Source organism: Mustelus asterias, chromosome 10 (assembly GCF_964213995.1).
Source record: "Mustelus asterias chromosome 10, sMusAst1.hap1.1, whole genome shotgun sequence".
Lineage (NCBI taxonomy): Eukaryota > Metazoa > Chordata > Chondrichthyes > Carcharhiniformes > Triakidae > Mustelus > Mustelus asterias.
The window spans coordinates 117,924,658-117,948,002 of NC_135810.1; the positions used below are offsets into that span (position 1 = coordinate 117,924,658).

General features: G+C 47.9%; 1 protein-coding gene across 2 annotated transcripts in view; it reads right to left on the bottom strand.

Moving 5' to 3' along the window:
- nlgn4xa (neuroligin 4 X-linked a) overlaps positions 1-23,345 on the bottom strand; it is a 290,095-nt gene that overhangs the window by 43,096 nt on the left and 223,654 nt on the right. The window contains exons 2-3 of one of the 2 annotated variants that reach the window (XM_078222565.1): positions 16,366-16,551; positions 12,877-12,882 (exon numbers count right to left, since the gene is read on the bottom strand). In XM_078222565.1, the coding sequence (XP_078078691.1) occupies positions 12,877-12,882; positions 16,366-16,551 (192 nt within the window). The remainder of the gene's footprint in view (positions 1-12,876; positions 12,883-16,365; positions 16,552-23,345) is intronic. The other variant, XM_078222563.1, reaches the window with a different exon arrangement.

Here is a 23,345-nt window from a genome sequence, read left to right on the forward strand (position 1 = left end):
ACCCCTCAACCAAGGGGAACAGCTGCTTCCCATTCACCATGACCAAACCCTTCATAATCCTATAGGCCACAATCATGCCCCCCCCCCCGCCCCAGCCAGCCTTTTCTGTTCCAGAGAAAACAATCCAAGCCTATCCAATCTCTCCTTATGGCTCAAATAATCTATCCCAGGCAACATCCTGGTGAATCTACTACTACCTCTGGAACAAGCTGCCAGAGGTAGTAGTAGAGGCGTGTACAATTTTATCTTTTAAAAAGCATTTAGATAGTTACATGGGTACGATGGGTATAGTGGGATATGGGCCAAATGCGGGCAATTGGGATTAGCTTCGGGGTTTTAAAAAAAAAAATAAGGGCGGCATGGACAAGTTGGGCCGAAGGGCCTGTTTCCATGCTGTAAACCTCTATGACTCTATGAATTATCTGGTTAAGCAAGCAAGTAGTGTTCAATTGTTCTGTGCTTGATTATGGGCGTCTGCTTACTATTGCTGCTCACTGTGCTTGACTAGTTAAGCCTTGGTGTGGATTTGGGGGGTGGGAGGGAACAAAATGTGGAAAGAGCTGGAGCTGAAAATTGGTAAGAAGTTTAACAACACCAGGTTAAAGTCCAACAGGTTTATTTGGTAGCAAAAGCCACACTAGCTTTCGGAGCTGCAAGCCCCTTCTTCAGGTGAGTGGGAATTCTGTTCACAAACAGAGCATATAAAGACACAAACTCAATTTACATGAATAATGGTTGGAATGCGAATACTTACAACTAATCAAGTCTTTAAGAAACAAAACAGCATGAGTGGAGAGAGCATCAAGACAGGCTAAAAAGATGTATTGTCTCCAGACAAGACAGCCAGTGAAACTCTGTGGGGGTTACAAATAGTGTGCCATGAACCCAATATCCCGGTTGAGGCCGTCCTCGTGTGTGCGGAACTTGGCTATCAGTTTCTGCTCAGCGACTCTGCGCTGTCGTGTGTCACAGTACACCGTCACACACGACGGCGCAGAGTCGCTGAGCAGAAACTGATAGCCAAGTTCCGCACACACGAGGACGGCCTCAACCGGGATATTGGGTTCATGGCACACTATTTGTAACCCCCACAGAGTTTCACTGGCTGTCTTGTCTGGAGACAATACACATCTTTTTAGCCTGTCTTGATGCTCTCTCCACTCACATTGTTTTGTTTCTTAAAGACTTGATTAGTTGTAAGTATTCGCATTCCAACCATTATTCATGTAAATTGAGTTTGTGTCTTTATATGCTCTGTTTGTGAACAGAATTCCCACTCACCTGAAGAAGGGGCTTGCAGCTCCGAAGCTAGTGTGGCTTTTGCTACCAAATAAACCTGTTGGACTTTAACCTGGTGTTGTTAAACTTCTTACTGTGTTTACCCCAGTCCAACGCCGGCATCTCCACATGCTGAAAATTGGAGCAGACATTTTGAAGCATTGGCAGAGGTATAGAATATAAAAGTAGGGATATTGTGATGAAATTGTATAAGACACTGGTGAGGACACAACTAGAGTATTGTATACAGTTCCAATCACCACATTGTAGGAGGGATGTAATTGGTCTTGAGGGAGTGTAGAGAAGACTTACTGGAATGTTGCCAGGGCATCTAGAATTTTAGCTATGAGGAGAGATTGAAGAGGTGGGGTTGGTTTCCTTGGTATAGAGAAGGCTGAGGGGTGATTGACGTGTACAAAATTGTGAGGTATAGGGAGAGATTAGACAGGAGGAACCTGTTTCTCTTAGCAGAGGGTTTGAAAACCAAGGGTTATAGGTTGGTTCAAGCTAAGTGGCAGAAGGGACATGAGAAAAGTCCTTTTGACACAGAGGGCGGTGGGTGTCTGGTATTCGCTGCCCGAGTTGGTGATGGAGGCAGAGACAGGATAGATTCAGAAAGAACATTCCTGATGGTAGGGGAGTTCACCAGTTCTAATGAAGGTTCATTCACCTTGGAAAAAGCCTATCACCCTGTCTATGCCTCTCATAATTTTGTAGACCTCTATCAGGTCTCCCCTCAGCCTCCGTCTTTCTCGTGAAAACAATCCTAATTTATTCAAATTCTCCTCATAGCCAACACCCTCGAGACCAGGCAACATCCTGGTGAACCTTCTTTACACTCTCTCCAAAGCTTCCACATCTCTCTGGTAGTGTGGTGACCAGACACAATACTCCAAATGCGGCCTAACCAAAGTTTACACCAGAGTTTAATCTGAACTAATGTGAGGTGATGCATTTTGGAGGATCCAGGTGTGAATTATACTGTCAATGACAGAACCCATCGGAACATTAACATCCAGAGGGATCTGGGCACGCAGGTCCACAGTTCTCTAAAACTGGCAACACAGGTGGCCAAGGTGATTAAGAAGGCATATGGCATGCTTGCCTTCCTCAGCTGGGGCATTGAGTACAAGAGTTGGCAAATCATGTTGCAGCTATATAAAACCTTGGTTCGTCCGCATTTGGAGAATCATGCACAAATGTGATGTTCTTCTGGTTGCCAGAAGGACATGGAAGATTTGGAGAGAGTGCAAAGAAGATTCATCAGGATGTTGCCTGGTCTCGAGGGTGTTGACTATGAGGAGAGGTTGAATAAACTAGGATTGTTTTCACTGGAAAGACGGAGGTTGAGGGGAGACCTGGTCTACAAAATTATAAGAGGCACAGACAGGGTGGATAGTCAGAGGCTTTTCCCCAGGGTGGAAGTGTCAGTTACAGGGGGGCACAGATTCAAAGTGAGAGGGGGAAAGCTTAAGGGAGATGTGCGAGGAACTTTTTTCACGCAGAGAGCGGTGGGTGCCTGGAACGCGCTGCCAGAGGAGGTAGTGGAAGCAGGCACATTAGCAACATTTGAGAGGCATCCGGATGGCTACATGAATAGGGAGGGAATAGAGAGATATGGACTGAGTAAGGGCAGAAGTTTTTTTTTAGTTTAGTTGGGGCATCATGATGGACACAGGTTTGGAGGGCCGAAGGGCCTGTTCCTGTGCTGTACCTTTCTTTGTTCTTTGTTTTTATCCCCTGGCTCTCTTGGATGGCCTCTCACTTTTCACTCCCCATAACTTTCACCCAAAATTCTGTCCACGTCCTAACTCAGACAAAGTCCCATTCACCAACAATCCCTGTGTCTACATTGGATCCCAGTCCAGCAACACCTCGATCTAAAAATCTTCCCCCCAAGGGCTGGGGCCCTCCCCATCTCTGCAGTCCCCTCCAGCCCTCTAAGATCTCTACTCTCCTCCAAATCCAGCCCCTTGTGCATGTCCAATTTTAACCACTTCGATATTTGGCTGTCTTGTCCTTCAGCTCTGGAATTCCCTCCCTAAACTCTCCACCTATCACGATGGCACAGTGGTTAGTGCTGCCTCACAGCGCCAGGGACCCGGGTTCAATTCCCGGCTTGGGTCACTGTCTGTGCACTGTCTGCACATTCTCCCCATGTGTCTGCGTGGGTTTCCTCCGAGTGCTCTGGTTTCCTCCCACAATCTGAAAGACGTGCTGGTTAGGTGCATTGGCCGTGCTAAATTCTCCCTCAGTGCGACAAGGGGAATTTCACAGTAACTTCATTGCAGTGTTAACGTAAGCCTACTTGTGACAATAATAAATAAGCTTTATACTTTAAACCTATCTCTCCTCTCCTAGTAAATGCTCCTTAAAACATACCTCTTTGACCAAGCCCTTGGTCATCTGTGCTAATGTCTCATTATGTGGCCCTCTGCCAAATCTTTATTGATAGCACTCTTGTGAAGTGCCTTGGCATGTTTTATGACCTTAAAGGTGTGAAATAAATGTAGATGGTTATTGTTGTGTTCCAGCAAGCCACTCAGCTCAACATTAACTTCATCTGTTTTGGGGCCACTGCTGTCTGTCATTTTTATTAACGACCTGGATGAGGGCGTGGAAGGATGGATTAGTAAATTTGCGGATGACACTAAAGTCGGTGGAGTTGTAGACAGTGCGGAGGGAAGTGGCAGGTTACAGAGGGACATAGATAAGCTGCAGAGCTGGGCTGAGAGGTGGCAAATGGAGTTTGATTCACTTTGGAAGGAGTAACAGGAATACAGAGTACTGGGCTAATGGTAAGATACTTGGTAGTGTGGATGAACAGAGGGATCTGGGTGTCCATGTGCATAGATCCCTGAAAGTTGGCACCCAGGTTGATAGAGTTGTTAAGAAGGCGTACGATGTGTTAGCTTTTATTGGTAGAGGGATTGAGTTCCGGAGCCAGGAGGTCATGCTGCAACTGTACAAAACTCTGGTGCGGCCGCATTTGGAGTATTGCGTACAGTTCTGGTCGCCGTATTATCATAGAAATCATAGAAACCCTACAGTACAGAAAGAGGCCACTGGGCCCATCGAGTCTGCACCGACCACAATCCCACCCAGGTCCTACCCCCATATCCCTACACATTTTACCCACTAATCCCTCTAATCTACGCATCCCAGGACACTAAGGGGCAATTTTAGCATGGCCAATCAACCTAACCCGCACATCTTTTGATTGTGGGAGGAAACCGGAGCACCCGGAGGAAACCCACACAGACACGAGGAGAATGTGCAAACTCCACACAGACAGTGACCCAAGCCGGGAATTGAACCCAGGTCCCTGGAGCTGTGAAGCAGCAGTGCTAACCACTGTGCTACCATGCCGCCCAAATTATAGGAAAGATGTGGAAGTGTTGGAAAGGGTGCAGAGGAGATTTACCAGGATGGTGCCTGGTATGGTGGGAAAACCGTATGCTGAAAGGCTGAGGGGCTTGAGGTTGTTTTCGTTGGAGAGAAGAAGGTTAAGAGGTGACTTAATAGAGGCATACAAGATGATCAGAGGATTAGATAGGGTGGATAGTGAGACCCTTTTTCCTCGGAGGGTGATGGCTAGCACGAGGGGACATAACTTTAAATTGAGGGGTGAGAGATATAGGACAGATGTTAGAGGTAGGTTCTTTACTCAGAGAGTAGTAAGGGCGTGGAATGCCCTGCCTGCAGCAGTAGTGGACTCGTCAACATTAAGGGCATTCAAATGGTTATTGGATAAACATATGGATGATATTGGAATAGTGTAGATTAGAAGGGCTTTAGATTGGTTCCACTGGTCGGCGCAACATTGAGGGCCGAAGGGCCTGTACTGCGCTGTAATGTTCTATGTTCTATGTTCTAGAAGAAGATTGACCATCATCTTCTCAGGACGGTCTCGGAGGGGCAATAATTGCTGGACTTGCCAGCAATGCCCAGCAGCACTGAGACTGAATAAAGCGAGAGGATATGGGATAAAACGGTACGTAACAGGAGGATAAAGGGTAAACCTTTTAGAACTGAGGTGAGGAGACATTTCTTCACCCAGAGGGTGGTGATTGTGTGGAACTCACGACCACGGAAAGAAGTTGAGGAAATTGTGATTTCAAGAAGGAATTAGATATCGGTCTTGGGGCTAAAGGGATCAGGGAATATGGGAGGGAGGCAGGAGATTGAATTTGATGATCAGGCAGAGAAATGGCAGATGGAGTTTAATCCGGACAAGTGTGAGATAATGCATTGCGGAAGGTCCAATGCATGTAGGAATTATACAGTAAATGGTAGAACCCTTAGGAATATTGACAGGCAGAGAGATCTGGACGTACATGTCCACCGATCACTGAAAGTGGCAACACAGATGGATAAGGCAGTCAAGAAGGCATACAGCATGCTTGCCTTCATCGATCGGGGCATTGAGTATAAAAATTCGCATGTCATGCTGCAGCTGTACAGAACTTTAGTTCGGCCTGATTTAGAATATAGTGTTCAATTCTGGTCGCCACACTACCAGAAGGATGTGGATGTTTTGGAGAGGGTGCAGAAGACATTTACTAGGATGTTGCCTGGTCTGGAGGGTATTAGCTATGAGGAGAGTTTGGATAAACTCGGTTTGTTCTCACTGGAATGACGGAAATTGAGGGCTGACCCAATAGAGGTTTACAAGATAATGAGTGGCGTGGACAGTCAGATGCTCTTTCCTAGGGTAGAAAAGTCAAGTATGAGGGGACATAGGTTTAAGGTGTGTGGGGAAAAGTTTAGAGGAGCCCAAGGCTTTTTATACATATATAAAGAGCAAGAGGGCAGCCAGGGAGAGGGTTGGCCCACTCGAGGACAGGGGAGGGAATCTATGCTGGAGCCAGAGGAAATGGGCAAGGTATTAAATGAGTACTTTGCGTCAGTATTCACCAAAGAGAAGGACTTAGTGGATGATGAGTCTGGGAAAGGATGTGCAGACAGTTTGAGTCATGTTGAGATCAAAAAGGAGGTGGTATTGGGGTTCTTGAGAAACAAGGTAGACAAGTCCCCAGGGCCTGATGGCATATACCCCAGAATACTGAGAGAGGCAAGGGAGGAAATTGCTGGGGCCTTGAGAGAAATCTTGATATCCTCACTGGCTATAGGGGAGGTCATGATGTGGAGATGCCGGTGTTGGACTGGGGTAAACACGGTAAGATGTTTAACAACACCAGATTAAAGTCCAACAGGTTTATTTGATCGCAAAAGCCACAAGCTTTCGGAGCGCTGCTCCTTCGTCAGGTGAGTGGGAATTCTGTTCACAAACAGGGCATATAAAGACACAAACTCAATTTACAGAATAATGGTTGGAATGTGAATACTTACAGCTAATCAAGTCTTAAAGGTACGGACTTCCTACAGAAACTCAGCACCCATTGAGCAGTTGAACAAGGAGCGCTCCTTGTCACAATGGATGTCTCGGCACTCTACACCAGCATCCCCCACGATGATGGCATTGCTGCAACGGCCTCAGTGCTCAGCGCCGACAACTGCCAGTTTCCAGATGCAATTTTACAACTCATCCGCTTCATCCTGGACCACAATGTCTTCACCTTCAACAAACAATTCTTCATCCAGACACACGGAACAGCCATGGGGACCAAATTCGCACCTCAATATGCCAACATCTTCATGCACAGGTTCGAACAAGACTTCTTCACCGCACAGGACCTTCAATCGATGCTATACACTAGATACATCGATGACATTTTCTTCCTTTGGAATCATGGTGAGCAATCACTGAAACAACTATATGATGACATCAACAAGTTCCATCCCACCATCAGACTCACCATGGACTACTCTCCGGAATCGGTTGCATTCTTGGACACACGCATCTCCATTAAGGACGGTCACCTCAGCACCTCACTATACCGCAAGCTCACGGATAACCTCACGATGCTCCACTTCTCCAGCTTCCACCCTAAACACGTTAAAGAAGCCATCCCCTACGGACAAGCCCTCCGTATACACAGGATCTGCTCGGATGAGGAGGATCGCAACAGACACCTCCAGATGCTGAAAGATGCCCTCATAAGAACAGGATATGGCGCTCGACTCATCGATTGACTGTTCCGACGCACCATTGCGAAATACCGCACCAAACTCCTCAGAAGACAAACACAGGACACAGTGGACAGAGTACCCTTCGTCGTCCAGTACTTCCCCGGAGCGGAGAAGCTACGGCATCTCCTCCGGAGCCTTCAACATGTCATTGATGAAGACGAACATCTCGCCAAGGCCACCCTCACACCCCCACTTCTTGCCTTCAAACAACCGCACAACCTCAAACAGACCATTGTCTGCAGCAAACTACCCAGCCATCAGGAGAACAGTGACCACGACACCACACAACCCTGCCACAGCAACCTCTGCAAGACGTGCCGGATCATCGACACAGATGCCATCATCTCATGTGAGAACACCATCCACCAGATACACGGTACATACTCTTGCAACTCGGCCAACGTTGTCTACCTGATACGCTGCAGGAAAGGATGTCCCGAGGCATGGTACATTGGGGAAACCATGCAGACACTGCGTCAACGGATGAATGAACACCGCTCGACAATCACCAGGCAAGAGTGTTCTCTTCCTGTTGGGGAGAACTTCAGTGGTCACGGGCATTCGGCCTCTGATATTCGGGTAAGCGTTCTCCAAGGCGGCCTTCACAACACACGACGACGCAGAGTTGCTGAGCAGAAACTGATAGCCAAGTTCCGCACACATGAGGATGGCCTCAACCGGGATATTGGGTTCATGTCATACTATCTGTAATCTCCACAGCTTGCCTGAACTTGCAGAATTTCACTGGCTGTCCTGTCTGGAGACAATACACATCTCTTTGACCTGTCTTGGTGCTCTCTCCACTCACATTGTTTGTACCTTTAAGACTTGATTAGCTGTAAGTATTCGCATTCCAACCATTATTCTGTAAATTGAGTTTGTGTTTTTATATGCCCTGTTTGTGAACAGAATTCCCACTCACCTGACGAAGGAGCAGCGCTCTGAAAGCTTGTGGCTTTTGCTACCAAATAAGCCTGTTGGACTTTAACCTGGTGTTGTTAAACTTCTTACTATAGGGGAGGTCCCAGAGGATTGGAGAATAGCCAATGTTGTTCCTTTGTTTAAGAAGGGTCGCAAGAATAATCCAGGTAATTACAGGCCGGCGAGCCTTACATCAGTGGTAGGGAAATTACTGGAGAGGATTCTTCGAGACAGGATTTATTCCCACTTGGAAATAAGTGGACATATTAGTGAGAGGCAACATGGTTTTGTGAAGGGGAGGTCGTGTCTCACGAACTTGATCGAGTTTTTTGAGGAAGTGACGAAGATGATTGATGAGGGTAGGGCAGTGGATGTTGTCTACATGGACTTCAGTAAGGCCTTTGACAAGGTCCCTCATGGCAGACTGGTGCAGAAGGTGAAGTCGCAGGGGATCAGAGGTGAGCTGGCAAGGTGGATACAAAACTGGCTCGGTCAAAGAAGACAGAGGGTAGCAGTGGAAGGGTGTGTTTCTGAATGGAGAGCTGTGACAAGTGGTGTTCCTCAGGGATCAGTGCTGGGACCTTTGCTGTTTGTAATATATATAATTGACTTGGAGGAAAATGTAACTGGATTGATTAGTAAGTTTGTGGACGACACAAAGGTTGGTGGATTTGCAGATAGCGATGAGGACCATCAGAGGATATAGCAGGACATAGATCAGTTGGAGACTTGGGCGGAGAGATGGCAGATGGAGTTTAATCCGGACAAATGTGAAGTAATGCATTTTGGAAGGTCTAATACAGTATAGGAAATATACAGTAAATGGCAGAACTCTTAAAGGTATTGATAGGCAAAGGGATCTGGGTGTACAGGTACACAGGTCACTGAGAGTGCAATGCAGGTGGAAAAGGTAGTCAAGAAGGCATCGGCTGGGGTATTGAGTTTAAAAATTGGCAAGTCATGTTGTTGCTTTATCGAACCTTAGTTAGGCTGCACTTAGAATATAGTGTTCAATTCTGGTCGCCACACTACCAGAAGGATGTGGAGGCTTTGGAGAGGGTACAGAAAAGATTTACCAGGATGTTGCCTGGTATGGAGGGCATTAGCTATGAGGAGAGGTTGGAGAAACATGGTTTGTTCTCACTGGAGCGACGGAGGTTGAGGGGAAATCTGGTTGAAGTCTACAAGATTATGAGAGGCATGGACAGAGTGGATAGTCAGAAGCTTTTTCCCAGGATGGAAGAGTCAATTATGAGGGGGCATAGGTTTAAGGTGCGAGGGGCAAGGTTCAAAGGAGATGTTCGAAGCAGATTTTTTACATAGAGAGTAGTGGGTGCTTGGAACTCACTGCCGGGGGAGGTAGTGGAAGCGGACACGGTCGTGACTTTTAAGGGGCGTCTTGACAAGTACATGCATAGGATGGGAATAGAGGGATATGGTCCCCGGAAGGGTAGGGGGTTTTAGTTAAGTCGGGCACCATGGTCGGTGCAGGCTTGGAGGGCCGAAGGGCCTGTTCCTGTGCTGTAATCTTCTTTGTTCTTTGAGATGTGCGAGGCAAGTTTTTTACACAGAGGGTGGTGAATGTCTGGAATGCGCTGCCCGGGGAGGTGGAGGGAGCAGATACAATAGCGGCATTTAAGGGACAACTAGACGAATACATGAATAGGATGGGAATATGAGGATACGGACTCTGTAAGTGCGTACGGTTTGAGTTTAGGCAGGCATCATGATCGGCACAGGCTTGGAGGGCCGAAGGGCCGGTTCCTGTGCTGTACTGTTCTTTGTTCTTTGTTGTTCTTTGTATAATCAATGGCGGAGCAGGCTTGAAGTGCCAAATGGCCTAGTCCTGCTTCTATGTTTCTATAACACTGGAACAGGAGTTAGCCCTGAGGGCCCGCTCCGCCATCCAATGCGGTTACGGCTGACCCGTATCCTAACCGCATCCACCTGCCGTGACTCCGAATCCTTGTAAACCCTTAGAACCAGTTACAAATTAGCAGCGGAGTTGGCAAGATGATTGGTGTAGGAGGCACAAGGTGTTGTTCTGGGGTGATGGACATGGCGGGTTATCAAATCTCTGGCAAAAGAAATAAGTTGGCAGCATCAGGTGCAGTTACTGGCAGGAGGAATAAGGTGGAAAATACCACATTACTCAGCACTGAAATTCTGTCAACTCAAAGCACAGAAATATGTTGCTGGAAATTACAAATCATTAAAAATAAGATGACTGTTAAACTTGGCAAGCCTCCTCTTTGACATCTATCGTCTCATTCCATGAAAGATTCGCAATCAATTGACGAGTGGAGTTTGCTGAGTTCGACAATTGAGATCACACTTCTTCCCGTGCTATATCCACCCCCCCCCCCCCCCCCCCCGACCCCCCAACCCTCCCAGCTGCAGCAGTGGATATTTGTCTTATCCCTTCCCTGCATTGGATTTGCTGACTGCGCTGACGATGGGATCAAAAATCCACTCTTGACATCCATCAACCTAATTGGGAGCGCCATGCAATCTCATCAACCGCAGGCAGCACTCAGCTGCTCGCACAGAAATGGCCCGCGCTGCACATGCAATTATTCACCCTAACTTACCCCGCTGTCTTAAAGTGTCGGCTTGGGTTTGACGCGGGGCAGGCTTTGCTCTGAGCCGGAAGGGTGTAGGCCCAAATCTCAGCCGGGACACGTGGGCTGAACAGTGAGGGAGTAGCCACACTGCTCTGAGGGTCCACTTTTTCAAAGTGGGATGTCAAACCTCAGGACATTCATGTCAGAAGCATGGAAACATAGAAGATAGGAGCAGGAGGAGGCCATTCGGCCCTTCGAGCCTGCTCCGCCATTCATTACGATCATGGCTGATCGTCCAACTCAATAGCCTAATCCTGCTTTCCCCCCATAACCTTTGATCCCATTCACCCCAAGTGCTATATCCAGCCGCCTCTTGAATACATTCAATGTTTTGGCATCAACTACTTCCTGTGGTAAGGAATTCCACAGGTTCACCATTCTTTGGGTGAAGAAATGTCTCCTCATCTCCATCCTAAATGGTCTACCCCGAATCCTCAGATTGTGACCTCTGGTTCTTGACTCCCCCACCATCGGGAATATCCTCCCTGCATCTACCCTGTCTAGTTCTGTTGGAATTTTATAAGTCTCTATGAGGACCCCCCTCATTCATCTGAACTCCAGCGAAAACAATCCTAACCCAGTCAATCTCTCCTCCTACATCAGTCCCGCCATCCCCGACCCTTCCTCAGAAAAGGAGACCAAAACTGCACACAATACTCTCGGTGTGGCCTCACCAAGGCCCTGTATAATTGCAACAACACATCCCTGCTCCTGTACTCGAAACCTCTCGCAATGAAGGCCAACATACCATTTGCCTTTTTTACCGCCTGCTGCACCTGCATTGTTTACCTTCAGTGACTGGTGCACAAGGACACCCAGGTCCCGCTGCACACTCCCCTCTCCCAATTTACAACCATTCAGGTAGTAATCTGCCGCCTTGTTTTTGCTTCCAAAGTCAGGTCCCTAAAGCACCTTACAGCAAATGAAGTACCCCTGAAGGGTAGTCACTTCCAACAGCTAGAAAATGCAGCACCTAACTGATGCACAGCAAGATCCCACAAACACAAATGAGACAGACGACTGAAAATCTGTTGTTTTCTTAAATCATAGAATCACAGAATCCCAATGGTACAGGAGGAGGCTATTCGGCCCATCAAATCTGTACCGACCACAATCCCACCCAGGCCCTATCCCCATAACCCTCATCTACCCAGCTAATCCCCCTGATACAAGGGTCAATTTAGCATGGCCAATCAACCTAACTCGCAAATCTTTGGACTATGGGAGAAACCGGAGACATGGGGAGAACGTGTAAACTCCACACAGACAGTGACCCAAGCCCGGAATTGAACCTGGGTCCCTGACGCTGTGAGGTAGCAAATGTTGATTGAGGGCTAAACACCAATATTAAAGGACAGATTATTCAGTGATCTGTCTCAATTGTTATTTGTGGGATCTTTCTGTGCACCAGTTGGATGCTTGCAATTGCTAGATAACAAAAGTGGCTCGCCAACTTGTCTCTGAGTTAGATGGGTCATTGGGCAGCTGGCACAGTGGTTAGCACTGCTGCCTGACAGCGCCAGGGACTCGGGTTCAATTCCTGGCTTGAGTCACTGTCTGTGCGGAATCTGCACGTTCTCTCTCTGTCTGCGTGGATTTCCTCCGGATGCTCCAGTTTCCTCCCACAGTGCAAAGATGTGCGGGTTGGGTGGATTGGCCCCTTGGTGTCAGGGGAACTGACAGGGCTAAATAAGTGGGGTTCAGGGATGGGGTCTGGGTGGGATTGTTGTTGGTGCAGGCTTGATGGGCCGAATGGTCTCCTCTTGCACTGTAGGAATTCTATGATTCTATGATAAGTACCATTCTAAAGATTTCAATAGGAATCCAGGTTGATGCTCCAATGCAATACTGGGAGAGTGCTGCACTGTCACAGGTGCTATATTTCATATATGTTTAACCGATGCCCCATCTGCCCTTCCTGGGGGCCGTAAAATCTTTACACCCTCCCCCCCACAAGGACAGCAGGCTGTACTTGAACTCATGAACTACCTGCCTCAGAGGCAAGATATATACCCACATTTGATCGCTAGAATGAACATAGAACATAGAACAGTACAGTACAGGTCCTTCAGCCCTCGATGTTGTGCCGAGCTTTGTCTGAAACCAAGTTCAAGCTATCCCACTCCCTATCATTCTGGTTTGCTCCATGTCACATGTATTAACATACAGTGAAAAGTATTGTTTCTTGCGCGCTATATAGACAAAGCATACCGTTCATAGAGAAGGAGAGGAGAGATTGCAGAATGTAGTGTTATAGTCATAGCTAGGGTGTAGAGAAAGATCAACTTAGTGCAAGGTAGGTCCATTCAAAAGTCTGATGACAGCAGGGAAGAAGCTGTTCTTAAGCTGCTCTTAAGTCGGTTGATACGTGACTTTTGTATCTTTTTCCGACGGAAGAAGCGAGAATGTCTGGGGTGCGTGCGGTCCTTGATTATGCTGGCTGCTTCGCCGAGGCAGCGGGAAGTGTAGACAGTGTCAATGGATGGGAGGCTGGTTTGCCGTTCCTTCGCTGTCACTGGGTTAAAATCCTGGAACTTCCTCATTAAAAGTGCTGTGGGTGTACCTACACCACGTGGACTGCAGCGGTTCAAGAAAGCAACTCACCACTACCTTCTCAAGGGCAATTAGGGATGGCCAAGAAATGCTGACCTTGCCAATATTGGCCACACTCCGTGAAATAGATTTCACTCATTAACTTATTTAAAAATCATCCAAACAGAGGGCATAGAAACTAGAAGCAGGAGTAGGCCATTCGGCCCTTCGAGCCTGCTCCGCCATTCATTTTGATCACGGCTGATCATCGAATTCAATATCCTGATCCCCCCTTCCCCCCCGTATCCCTTGATCCCTTTAGCCCCAGGAGCTATATCTAATTTCTTTTTCAAATAACACAATGTTTTGGCACGGGCATAAGCAATTGGAAAATTCTGTCTAGTAATCTTTAGAATTCAGAACAGGGGTCTCTGCTTGGGTCTTTCAAAGGTCCCACGGTGAATTCCGATATTCACAAATGATCTCTCACACAGAATATCTCCTAAAGGACAGAGTGAAATAAAGTAAAATCCGACAAACACTCCCCACCGGGATGTTCACATGCGCTGAAGTATATTACATTGGGAGTTATACTCAAGGAGAATTGGATAAATATGTGAGGGAGTGAATGATTGAAGATTAATCCTCAGGATTGGCTGTCGATTGTTTCCTTTGATTCAATGCACTGTCCCCACAAGACTGGCAGCCTCAGCTTTGCAAGCCAGTAGCTGCATTCCAATTTATGTTAACCCGCATTGGAGCATACCTGACTACTTTCCTCATTCTTGCCTTTGTTAACTCCTCGAACACACTGCTGGCTGGCTGGCCTCCAATATTCTGCCCAGCATAAACATAAAGGACGCTCAGAACTCCGCTGCCCGAGCCTTATTGCGCACCAAGTCTAACCTCCCCCCCCCCCCCCACCCCCCCGCCCCCCCCCGTGCTCACTGATCGACAATGCCTTCCAATCAAGCAGCACCTCCGAATTTCAAATTCTCACCAGGTTTTCAAATCTCTTCTTGACCTCACCCTCCCTCCCCCAACCTCTCCTCCCCCTCCTTATCTCTTCCAGCTCGACAAACCTTTGGGCCCCTGCATTCTGCCAGTCTTGGCCCCTTGAGTATCCCCAATTTTAACCACCGCACCATTGCCTGGAGTTGCGAAAGCCCCATGCGCTCTGTCTCTTTAACATGATGACACAGTGGTTAGCACTGCTGCCTCGCAGCGCCAGGGACCCAGGTTCGATTCCCGGCTTGGATCACTGTCTGTGTGGAGTCTGCGCGTTCTCCCCGTGTCTGCGTGGGTTTCCTCCGGGTGCTCTGGTTTCCTCCCACAGTCCGAAAGACGTGCTGGTTAGGTGCATTGGCCATGCTAAATTCTCCCTCAGTGTAACCTGAACAGGTGCCGGAGTGTGGCGACTCAGGGATTTTCACAGAAACTTCATTGCAGTGTTAATGTAAGCCTACTTGTGACACTAATAAATAAACTTACCTGTCTTGTCTTTCTTTGATACGCAACTAAAAATCTGCCTCATAGAATCCCTACAGTACAGAAGGAGGCCATTTGGCCTATTGAGTCTGGACCTACTGCAATCCCATGCAGGTCCTCTTCCCGTAACCCCATGCATTTACCCTGCTAATTCCCCTGGTCAATTTAGCATGGCCAATCCACCTAAACCCGCGCATCTTTGGAGTGTGGGAGGAAACCGCAGCTCCCGGAGAAAACCTACGCAGACATGGGGAAAACGTGCAAACTCCGCAAAGTAACCCAAGGCCAGAGTTGAACCTGGGTCCCTGGCATTGTGAGGCAGCAGCGCTAACCACTGTGCTACCATGCCACCTCATGAAGCAAGCTTCAGGTTACCTGCCTTAATACCTTCTGAGCAGGCTTGAGCACTCCTGTAGAATGCTTTGGGCTATTTCATTGTATCATAGGTGCTATATAAAGAAACAATGTTGTTTTGTTTTTAAATCGATCCAAATCTGCAGTTTGGAAAGATCTGAAACAGGCACGCTTTTCCCCAGGAGCGAGAGCGTCCGGTTTTCAAAGAAGTATTTCATCTTTTTATCTTGGGCTTTGGAAGCTTTATTGGACCCTTGGATGACTTGTGGGTTGGAATGGGATAGAGGATTATTGAACCACATGGAGTTTAACTTGTTTGGGGCTATTTCAATCATCATTGCAGCCTTAAGTATGCTATCAGTGTCTGTAATGCTAATTACAGCATTATCGGATGGGCGCTAGTTAATAGTTAGAATCATTGAATGCCTACAGTGCAGAAGGAGGCCATTCAGCCCATCAAGTCTGCACTGACAATAATCCCACCCAGGTTGTATCCTCATATCCCCACATATTTACTTTGTTAATCTCCCTGACATTAAGGGGCAATTTAGCCTGGCCAATCAACCTGACCCGCACATCTTTGGCGTGTGGGAGGAAACCGGAGCACCCGGCGGGAACCCACGCAGACACGGGGAGAACATGCAAACTCCATACACACAGTGACCTGAGGCTGGAATTGAACCCGGGTCCCTGGCGCTGTGAGGCAGCCGTGCTAACCACTGTGCCACCGTGCTGTCGTGAACTTCCAGAGAACCAAGGTAGGCCTTTTAACCAGCCTGCCTCAGCACTTGGCAGCCCATGCGGCTGCCCCAGATTTTCATTCAAGGGGGTTGCTCCATCCAATTCGACGTTGCACCCCATGGAATGAAGACCTTGCCATTTGGGGCAAATTTTCCTCAGTTGGAGGTGGCGCGTCAGGAGTTTGTCTGACACTGATCTCAGGAGCCAAACACCAGGACAGGAGTTCCTTGAACCATTGTCTGAAGTAAATCATACTGGCCATTAAATGCCTGTGATAAATCCTCAGGAAGCTGTGACCACTTTGTTTTCCTCCTATCATCTTTCACATTCTTACCTTCCGAATAGTGGGAGAGAGTTAGCAAGCTGACGCAGGAAGCTCCGGCACCCGAACCAAAGACTGTAATCCGCATGGAATCTCCTCCAAAAGCTCCGATATTTTCGCTAATCCACCTTAATGCTTGGATTTGGTCAAGCAATCCGTAATTCCCCTTGGCAGCTTGGTCACCTGTGCTTAGGAAGCCTGCAAAGGGGGAAAAAAAGAATAGATTCAGTGTGAGATACCAGCCAGAGACCATTATGAGACAGTGGAGATTTTAGTTTTATATTTGCAAGGTTTTCACGTGATCATACAGTTGTATATTTCCATAACTCAGATCTATGCAGAGATGACCCACCAGTTCATATGTCTGCAGACACTTTGGGCGGGATTGTCTAATATAGAAACATAGAAACTAGAAGCAGGAGGAGACCATTCGGCCCTTCGAGCCTGCTCCGCCATTCATTTTGATCATGGCTGATCATCGAATTCAATATCCTGATCCCCCCTTCCTCCCATATCCCTTGATCCCTAAGCCCCAAGATCTATATTTAATTCCTTCTTGAAATCAGACAATGTTTTGGCCTCAACTACTTTCTGTGGTAGTGAATTCCAAACATTCACCACCCTCTGGGTGAAGAAATTTCTCCTCACCTCAGTTCTAAAAGGTTTACCCCTCACTCTCAAACTATGACCCCTACTTCTGGACTCCCCCCACCATCGGGAACATTCTTTCTGAATCTACCCTGTCTAGCCCTGTTAGAATTTAATAAGTTTCTATGAGATCCCCTCTCACTCTTCTAAACTCCAGTGAATATAATCCTAACCGACTCTCCTCATATGACAGACCTGCCATCCCAGGAATCAGCCTGGTAAACATTCGCTGTTCTCCTTCTATACCAAGGATCCTTCTTTGCCCCACCCTTGTTGCCAGTGTGAATGGAAAATTTGGCACTGAACCAAAACTCCATTCACTGCAGTGGCACTGGAGAATCCCAGCAACGGGCAAGCTCAGAGGTTTCTGCCGTTTGTTTACAGTGATTTAAAATGACTTTAGTTCTACCTTACAGCTCTTTCTTAACCTTTGTTGACTACTTCCCTTAGTCCACAGCCAGGTTTAACTAATCCAGCACAGTGAGCATGAATAGTAAACAGACTCATACAATCAAACATCGAATGATTGAACCACTGAGCACAACACAAGACCTCCTTTTGCCTTTGGAGCTACCCCCATCACCTCTGAGGATTGGAGTTACGTGCCATTAAGACGGACAGACTAAAGTCTATTTTTTGTGCTGCTTGTTTGGGGAAATAATGGGGATGAATTTGCCCAATGTCACCCAGTTAGCATCAAAGCAGTCATCAGCCATAGCTCATAAAATCATAGAAATATGTGGCACAGAAGGAGTCCATTCAGCCCATTCTGTTGATGCAGGTTGAAAAAGATGTAATCTTCATCAAAGGTTAGGGCACTTCAAATGCATTTTCCTGTGTCTCTTGAATATGCCTCTACCATCCTTTCAGGCAGTGAATCCCAGATCCTCACCATCTTCTGGATGAAAAGAATTCCCCTCAACTCCCCTGAACAATATCTGGCAATTACTTTAATCTACACCCTTGATTATTGACTCTTGTGTCAAGAAGGATAGACCCTTCCTATCCACTCTGTCTGCACCCCTCATAACTTTACACACCTCAATGAAATTCACCACATCAACATCCTGAGGGTTACCATTGACCAGAAACTGAACTACACTCGCCATATAAATACTGTGGCGACAAGAGGAAGTCAGAGGGTGGGAATCCTGCGGTGAGTAACTCACCTCCTGACTCCCCAAAGCCTGTCCACCATCTATAAGGCACAGGTCTCAGGTGCCGGGACCTTCACCCCACTGGTCTCCAATGACAGACCTGCATCCCTGAGGCTGGAGCCCTCTCCCCCACTGCCCCCTCGCCCCTCTGACCCGGAGAGCTGCAACCTCCTGCAGGCTCCAAGCACTCCCTCCACTCCCCCCTCCTGCAGTCACCCCGCACTCCGACAAATTAACTCCCACTGCCTAACAATCACTAACACTGCTCTTTTAAATTTACTCGTAGCTCTAGAGATCCTCCGACCCCTGAAGGAAGACCCCTGACCTGGCAGTGACCCTGAGGACCCCAACATTCGGACCCGACCACCGGCTCATCCGCGGCCGTGACCCCAGGGTTGTCATCCACCGACCGGCCTTTGACCCGTCCATGCCGGAGCGTGGGGTCTGGATATCCATTGACCGGCGAAGCCAAACCGCAGCCTGATAGCGACCCGGAACACCCAACCCCGCAGACCCATCTACCGGCGCAGGAACCGCAAGCGAGGCAACAAATCCTCCATCCACACACCGACCAGACCGAAGAACCTCATTGGACACAACCAAACCCTTAACACCGCAAACCACTCCTTCACCATCTCCCAGGCTCGAAAAGAAGCAGTCACTTCAGGAAGTGTGGAAAACATGCAGGCCTGCAGGCGAGAGTGAAACACCGTGGTCCCAAGGCCCCTCTCCCCAGATTACTCCTTGCAAATGTCCAGTCTCTGGAAAACAAGCCAAACGAATTTAGAGCCAGACTCACTTTCCAACGAGAACGGAGGGACTGCTGTGTGCTCTGTTTCACGGAGACGTGGCTCACTCCTGCTTCACCGGACAGTGCCCTACAACCAGAGGGCTTCTCATTCCATCGAATGCACCGTGCAGCGGCCTCAGGCAAGGCTAGGGGAGGTGGGGTCTGGTTTCCTAATCAACACCGCATGGTGCCTAGATGTAGCAACACTGGCAACTTTCTGCTCCCCAGACCTAGAATACCTGAAGCTAAAATGCCGCTCCTACTACCTTCCGCGGGAGTTCACCTCCGTTATCCTGACTGCAGTTTACATCCCACCCCATGCGGACATGAAGATCGCGCTGGACAAAATATATACAACTATGAATAGCCTTGAGACGAAACATCCCGAGGCCTTGTTCATTGTGGCCGGGGACTTCAATGAGGCCAAGCTCAAGAGCGTACTACCAAGTTACCACCAACACGACTCCTGCTCCACCAGAGGCCCAAACATCCTAGACCACTGCTCCACAAATATCAAACATGTCTCCCACTCCATCGCCCACCCACACTTTGGCAAATCAGACCATAAAGCTGTGCTCCTGTTCCCGGCTCACAAGCGAAAACTGAAGCGGGAGGATCCATCAAAGAGAGTGGTGCAATGTTGGTCTGAGGAATTGAATGATATACGGGGCTGCCTGGAGTCAGTGAACTGGTCAATATTTAAAAACTCTGTGACCAGCCTGAACGAGTATGCTACCAACTGACTTCATTAGTAAGTTTGTAGAAGACTGTGTGTCAAAGAAGCAAATCCGTGTGTTCCCCAACCGGAAACCATGGATGAACAGGAACATCCACTGCTTGGTAAAGTCCAGGTCTGAGGCGTTCAGGTCAGGCGACCCTGACCTATACAAGAAAACCAGATATGATCTAAGGAGATCCATCAAAGATGCCAAAAGACAGTACCGGACCAAGCTAGAGTCCCAGGCTAGCCACACCAACCCCTGCTGACTATGGCAGGGTCTGGAAGACATAACAGGCTACAAGATGAAGGCGTGTAAAATCGCCAGCTCCAACGCACCCCTCCTTGATGAGCTCAATGCATTCTATGCCCGTTTTGAGCAAGAGGTCAGTGAGAGCATCTCCTCCACCCTGGAACCCTCAGATGAACCTGTATCTGGGGTCACCATTGCAGATATCAGAGCAGCTTTCTCAAAGGTCAACCCACAGAAAGCGACAGGCCCGGATGGGATACCCGGGCATGCACTCAGATCCTGCGTGGATCAGCTGGCGGGGGTATTCACAGACATCTTCAATCTCTCTTTACAACAATCTGAGGTCCCTATCTGCTTTAAGAAGACGACCATCATCCCGGTATCTAAGAAAAACCAAGCAACGTGCCTTAATGACTATCAGCCGGTGGCTCTGACATCCATCATTATGAAGTGCTTTGAAAGACTAGTTATGGCACAAATCAATTCCAGCCTCTTGGACCACCTGGATCCACTATAGTTTGCCTACTGCCGCAACAGGTCCACAGCAGACGCCATCTCCCTGGCCCTGCACTCAATCCTGGAACACCTAGACACCTATGTCAGACTCTTATTTATTGACTACAGCTCAGCCTTCAACACCATTATTCCCACAAAACTCATCTCAAAACTCCGTGGCATGAGCCTTGGCACCTCCCTCTGCGACTGGATCCTGAACTTCCCAACTGACAGACCACAATCATAAGGATAGGCAACAATACCTCCTCCACGATCATTCTCAACACCAGTGCCCCACAAGGCTGTGTTCTCAGCCCCCTACTATACTCCTTATACACCTATGACTGTGTGGCCAAATTCCCCTCCAATTCGACTTTCAAGTTTGCTGACGACACCACCGTAGTGGGTCGGATCTCAAACAATGACGAGACAGAGTACAGGAATGAGATGGAGAATCTGGTGAACTGGTGCGGCAACAATAATCTCTCCCTCAATGTCAACAAAACGAAGGAGATGGTCATCGACTTCAGGAAGCGTAAAGGAGAACATGCCCCTGTCTACATCAATGGGGACGAAGTAGAAAGGGTCGAGAGCTTCAAATTTTTAGGTGTCCAGATCACCAGCAACCTGTGCTGGTCCCGCATGCCGACACTATAGTTACGAAAGCCCCACCAATGCCTCCACTTTCTCAGAAGACTAAGGAAAATTGACATGTCAGCTACGACTCTCACCAACCTTTACAGATGCACCACAGAAAGCATTTTGTCTGTTGTATCGCAGCTTGGTATGGCTCCTGCTCTGCCCAAAACCGCAAGAAACTACAAAAGGTTGTGAATGTAGCCCAGTCCATCACGCAAACCAGCCTCCCATCCATTGACTCTGTCTACACTTCCCGCTGCCTTGGAAAAGCAGCCAGCAGAATCAAGGATCTCACGCACCCCGGACATACTCTCTTCCACCTTCTTCCATCGGGAAAAAGATATAAAAGTCTGAGGTCACATACCAACCGACTCAAGAACAGCTTCTTCCCTGCTGCCATCAGACTTTTGAATGGACCTACCTCGCATTAAGTTGATCTTTCTCTACACCCTAGCTATGACTGTAGCACTACATTCTGCACTCTCTCCTTTCCTTCTCGATGAACGGTATGTTTTGTCTGTATAGCTCGCAAGAAACAATACTTTTCACTGTATGTTAATACATGTGAGGCCGCAGCTGGAATACTGTGTGCAGTATTGGTCCCCTTATATGAGGAAGGATATATTGGCGTTGGAGGGAGTGCAGAGAAGGCTCACCAGGTTGATACCGGAGATGAGGGGTTTGGATTATGAGGAGAGGCTGAGGAGATTGGGTTTGTACTCGTTGGAGTTTAGAAGGATGAGGGGGGATCTTATGGAGACTTATAAGATAATGCGGGGGCTGGATAGGGTGGAGGCGGAGAGATTCTTTCCACTTAGTAAGGAAGTTAAAACTAGAGGACACAGCCTCAAAATAAAGGGGGGTCGGTTTAAGACAGAGTTGAGGAGGAACTTCTTCTCCCAGAGGGTGGTGAATCTCTGGAATTCTCTGCCCACTGAGGTGGTGGAGGCTACCTCGCTGAATATGTTTAAAGCGCGGATGGATGGATTCCTGATCGGTAAGGGAATTAAGGGTTATGGGGATCAGGCGGGTAAGTGGTACTGATCCACGTCAGATCAGCCATGATCTTATTGAATGGCGGGGCAGGCTCGAGGGGCTAGATGGCCTACTCCTGCTCCTATTTCTTATGTTCTTATGTGACAATAATAAATCAAATCAAATCAAATCAGGTTAATGTGGGTTAGGAGTACTACCTACATTATAATGTCAGGAGTCACATCGGGGTTCTGAGTCAGTTGCCGAAATTCTATCACTCCGTCCGTCCACCCGCCACGGGAATCGGAGCGGGCGAGGGGCGGACAATGCGAAGGTCCGTTGACCTCGGGTGGGATTTTCCGTTCTTGGGTGCAATGAGGGCATTGTGATGACTTCAGCCAGGCTAATGAGGTTGGCTTGCTGGAGTATGATCTATCTGATGAGTCCTACGTGCCATCAATAGGTCCAGGCAGCGGGCGATCGACGGGGCCGTCCATCCTGACTGTCTGCCCCTCTACCGCGGCTACATTCGCGGCCAGGTGTCTCTGGAAAGGGAGCATGCGGTATCCACGGGCGCAGTTGACGCCTTCCACGACCGCTGGGCACCGCAGGGGCTGCGGTGTATTATCGACCCTGATAATCACCTTTTGGTTTGATGTTTTAAGTTTCCTTTCGACTTTGTTTTTGGTTCGGGCTGTTCCCCCCTTCCTTTTGGGGAGCTGCCCCTTTTAATTTGTCCCTCAGTTAATTTGAGTTCGTTTATTATGTTGGTACCTTAAAAGAGATATCTGATGAGTCCTAATTGATGGTTAAATCAGGGAGCCTCATGCTCCTTATTTAAAGCAGGTGTGTCAGACTCCCAGCCTGCATTCAGCAGCGAGCAACTGGAGAGCTGGCTGTGTACAGATGTATGGCGTAAATAAAGTAACTTGGTGATGGGACTTTCGCCCCCGTGGAGTTTTTACAGCCATAAAATCTCACCCAGTGAGGGTTTATTTTGATTAATAGAGTCTTGGATGAGCTAAAGTGTATCAAAGCTGGAGGATAGACAGGTACAAACTTGGGCAAGCAAAACACACATTGGAAACAATTTGCCATAACATGAACAGAAGCTTCAGTTCCAAACTGTGTGCAGTTCACAAAAGAATGAAAGTTATTTAAACAAAAAGAGCAGTGACTTTTGAAGAACAACTAGGATTATTATAAAATAAAAAACAGAACATTAAAAAGATACAATTGGGAATATTCGAAAACGCAGTCTTTTAAAAAGAACAACTGGAGACATTAAAAAATCTGGGTTTCTGAAATTAAATAAAA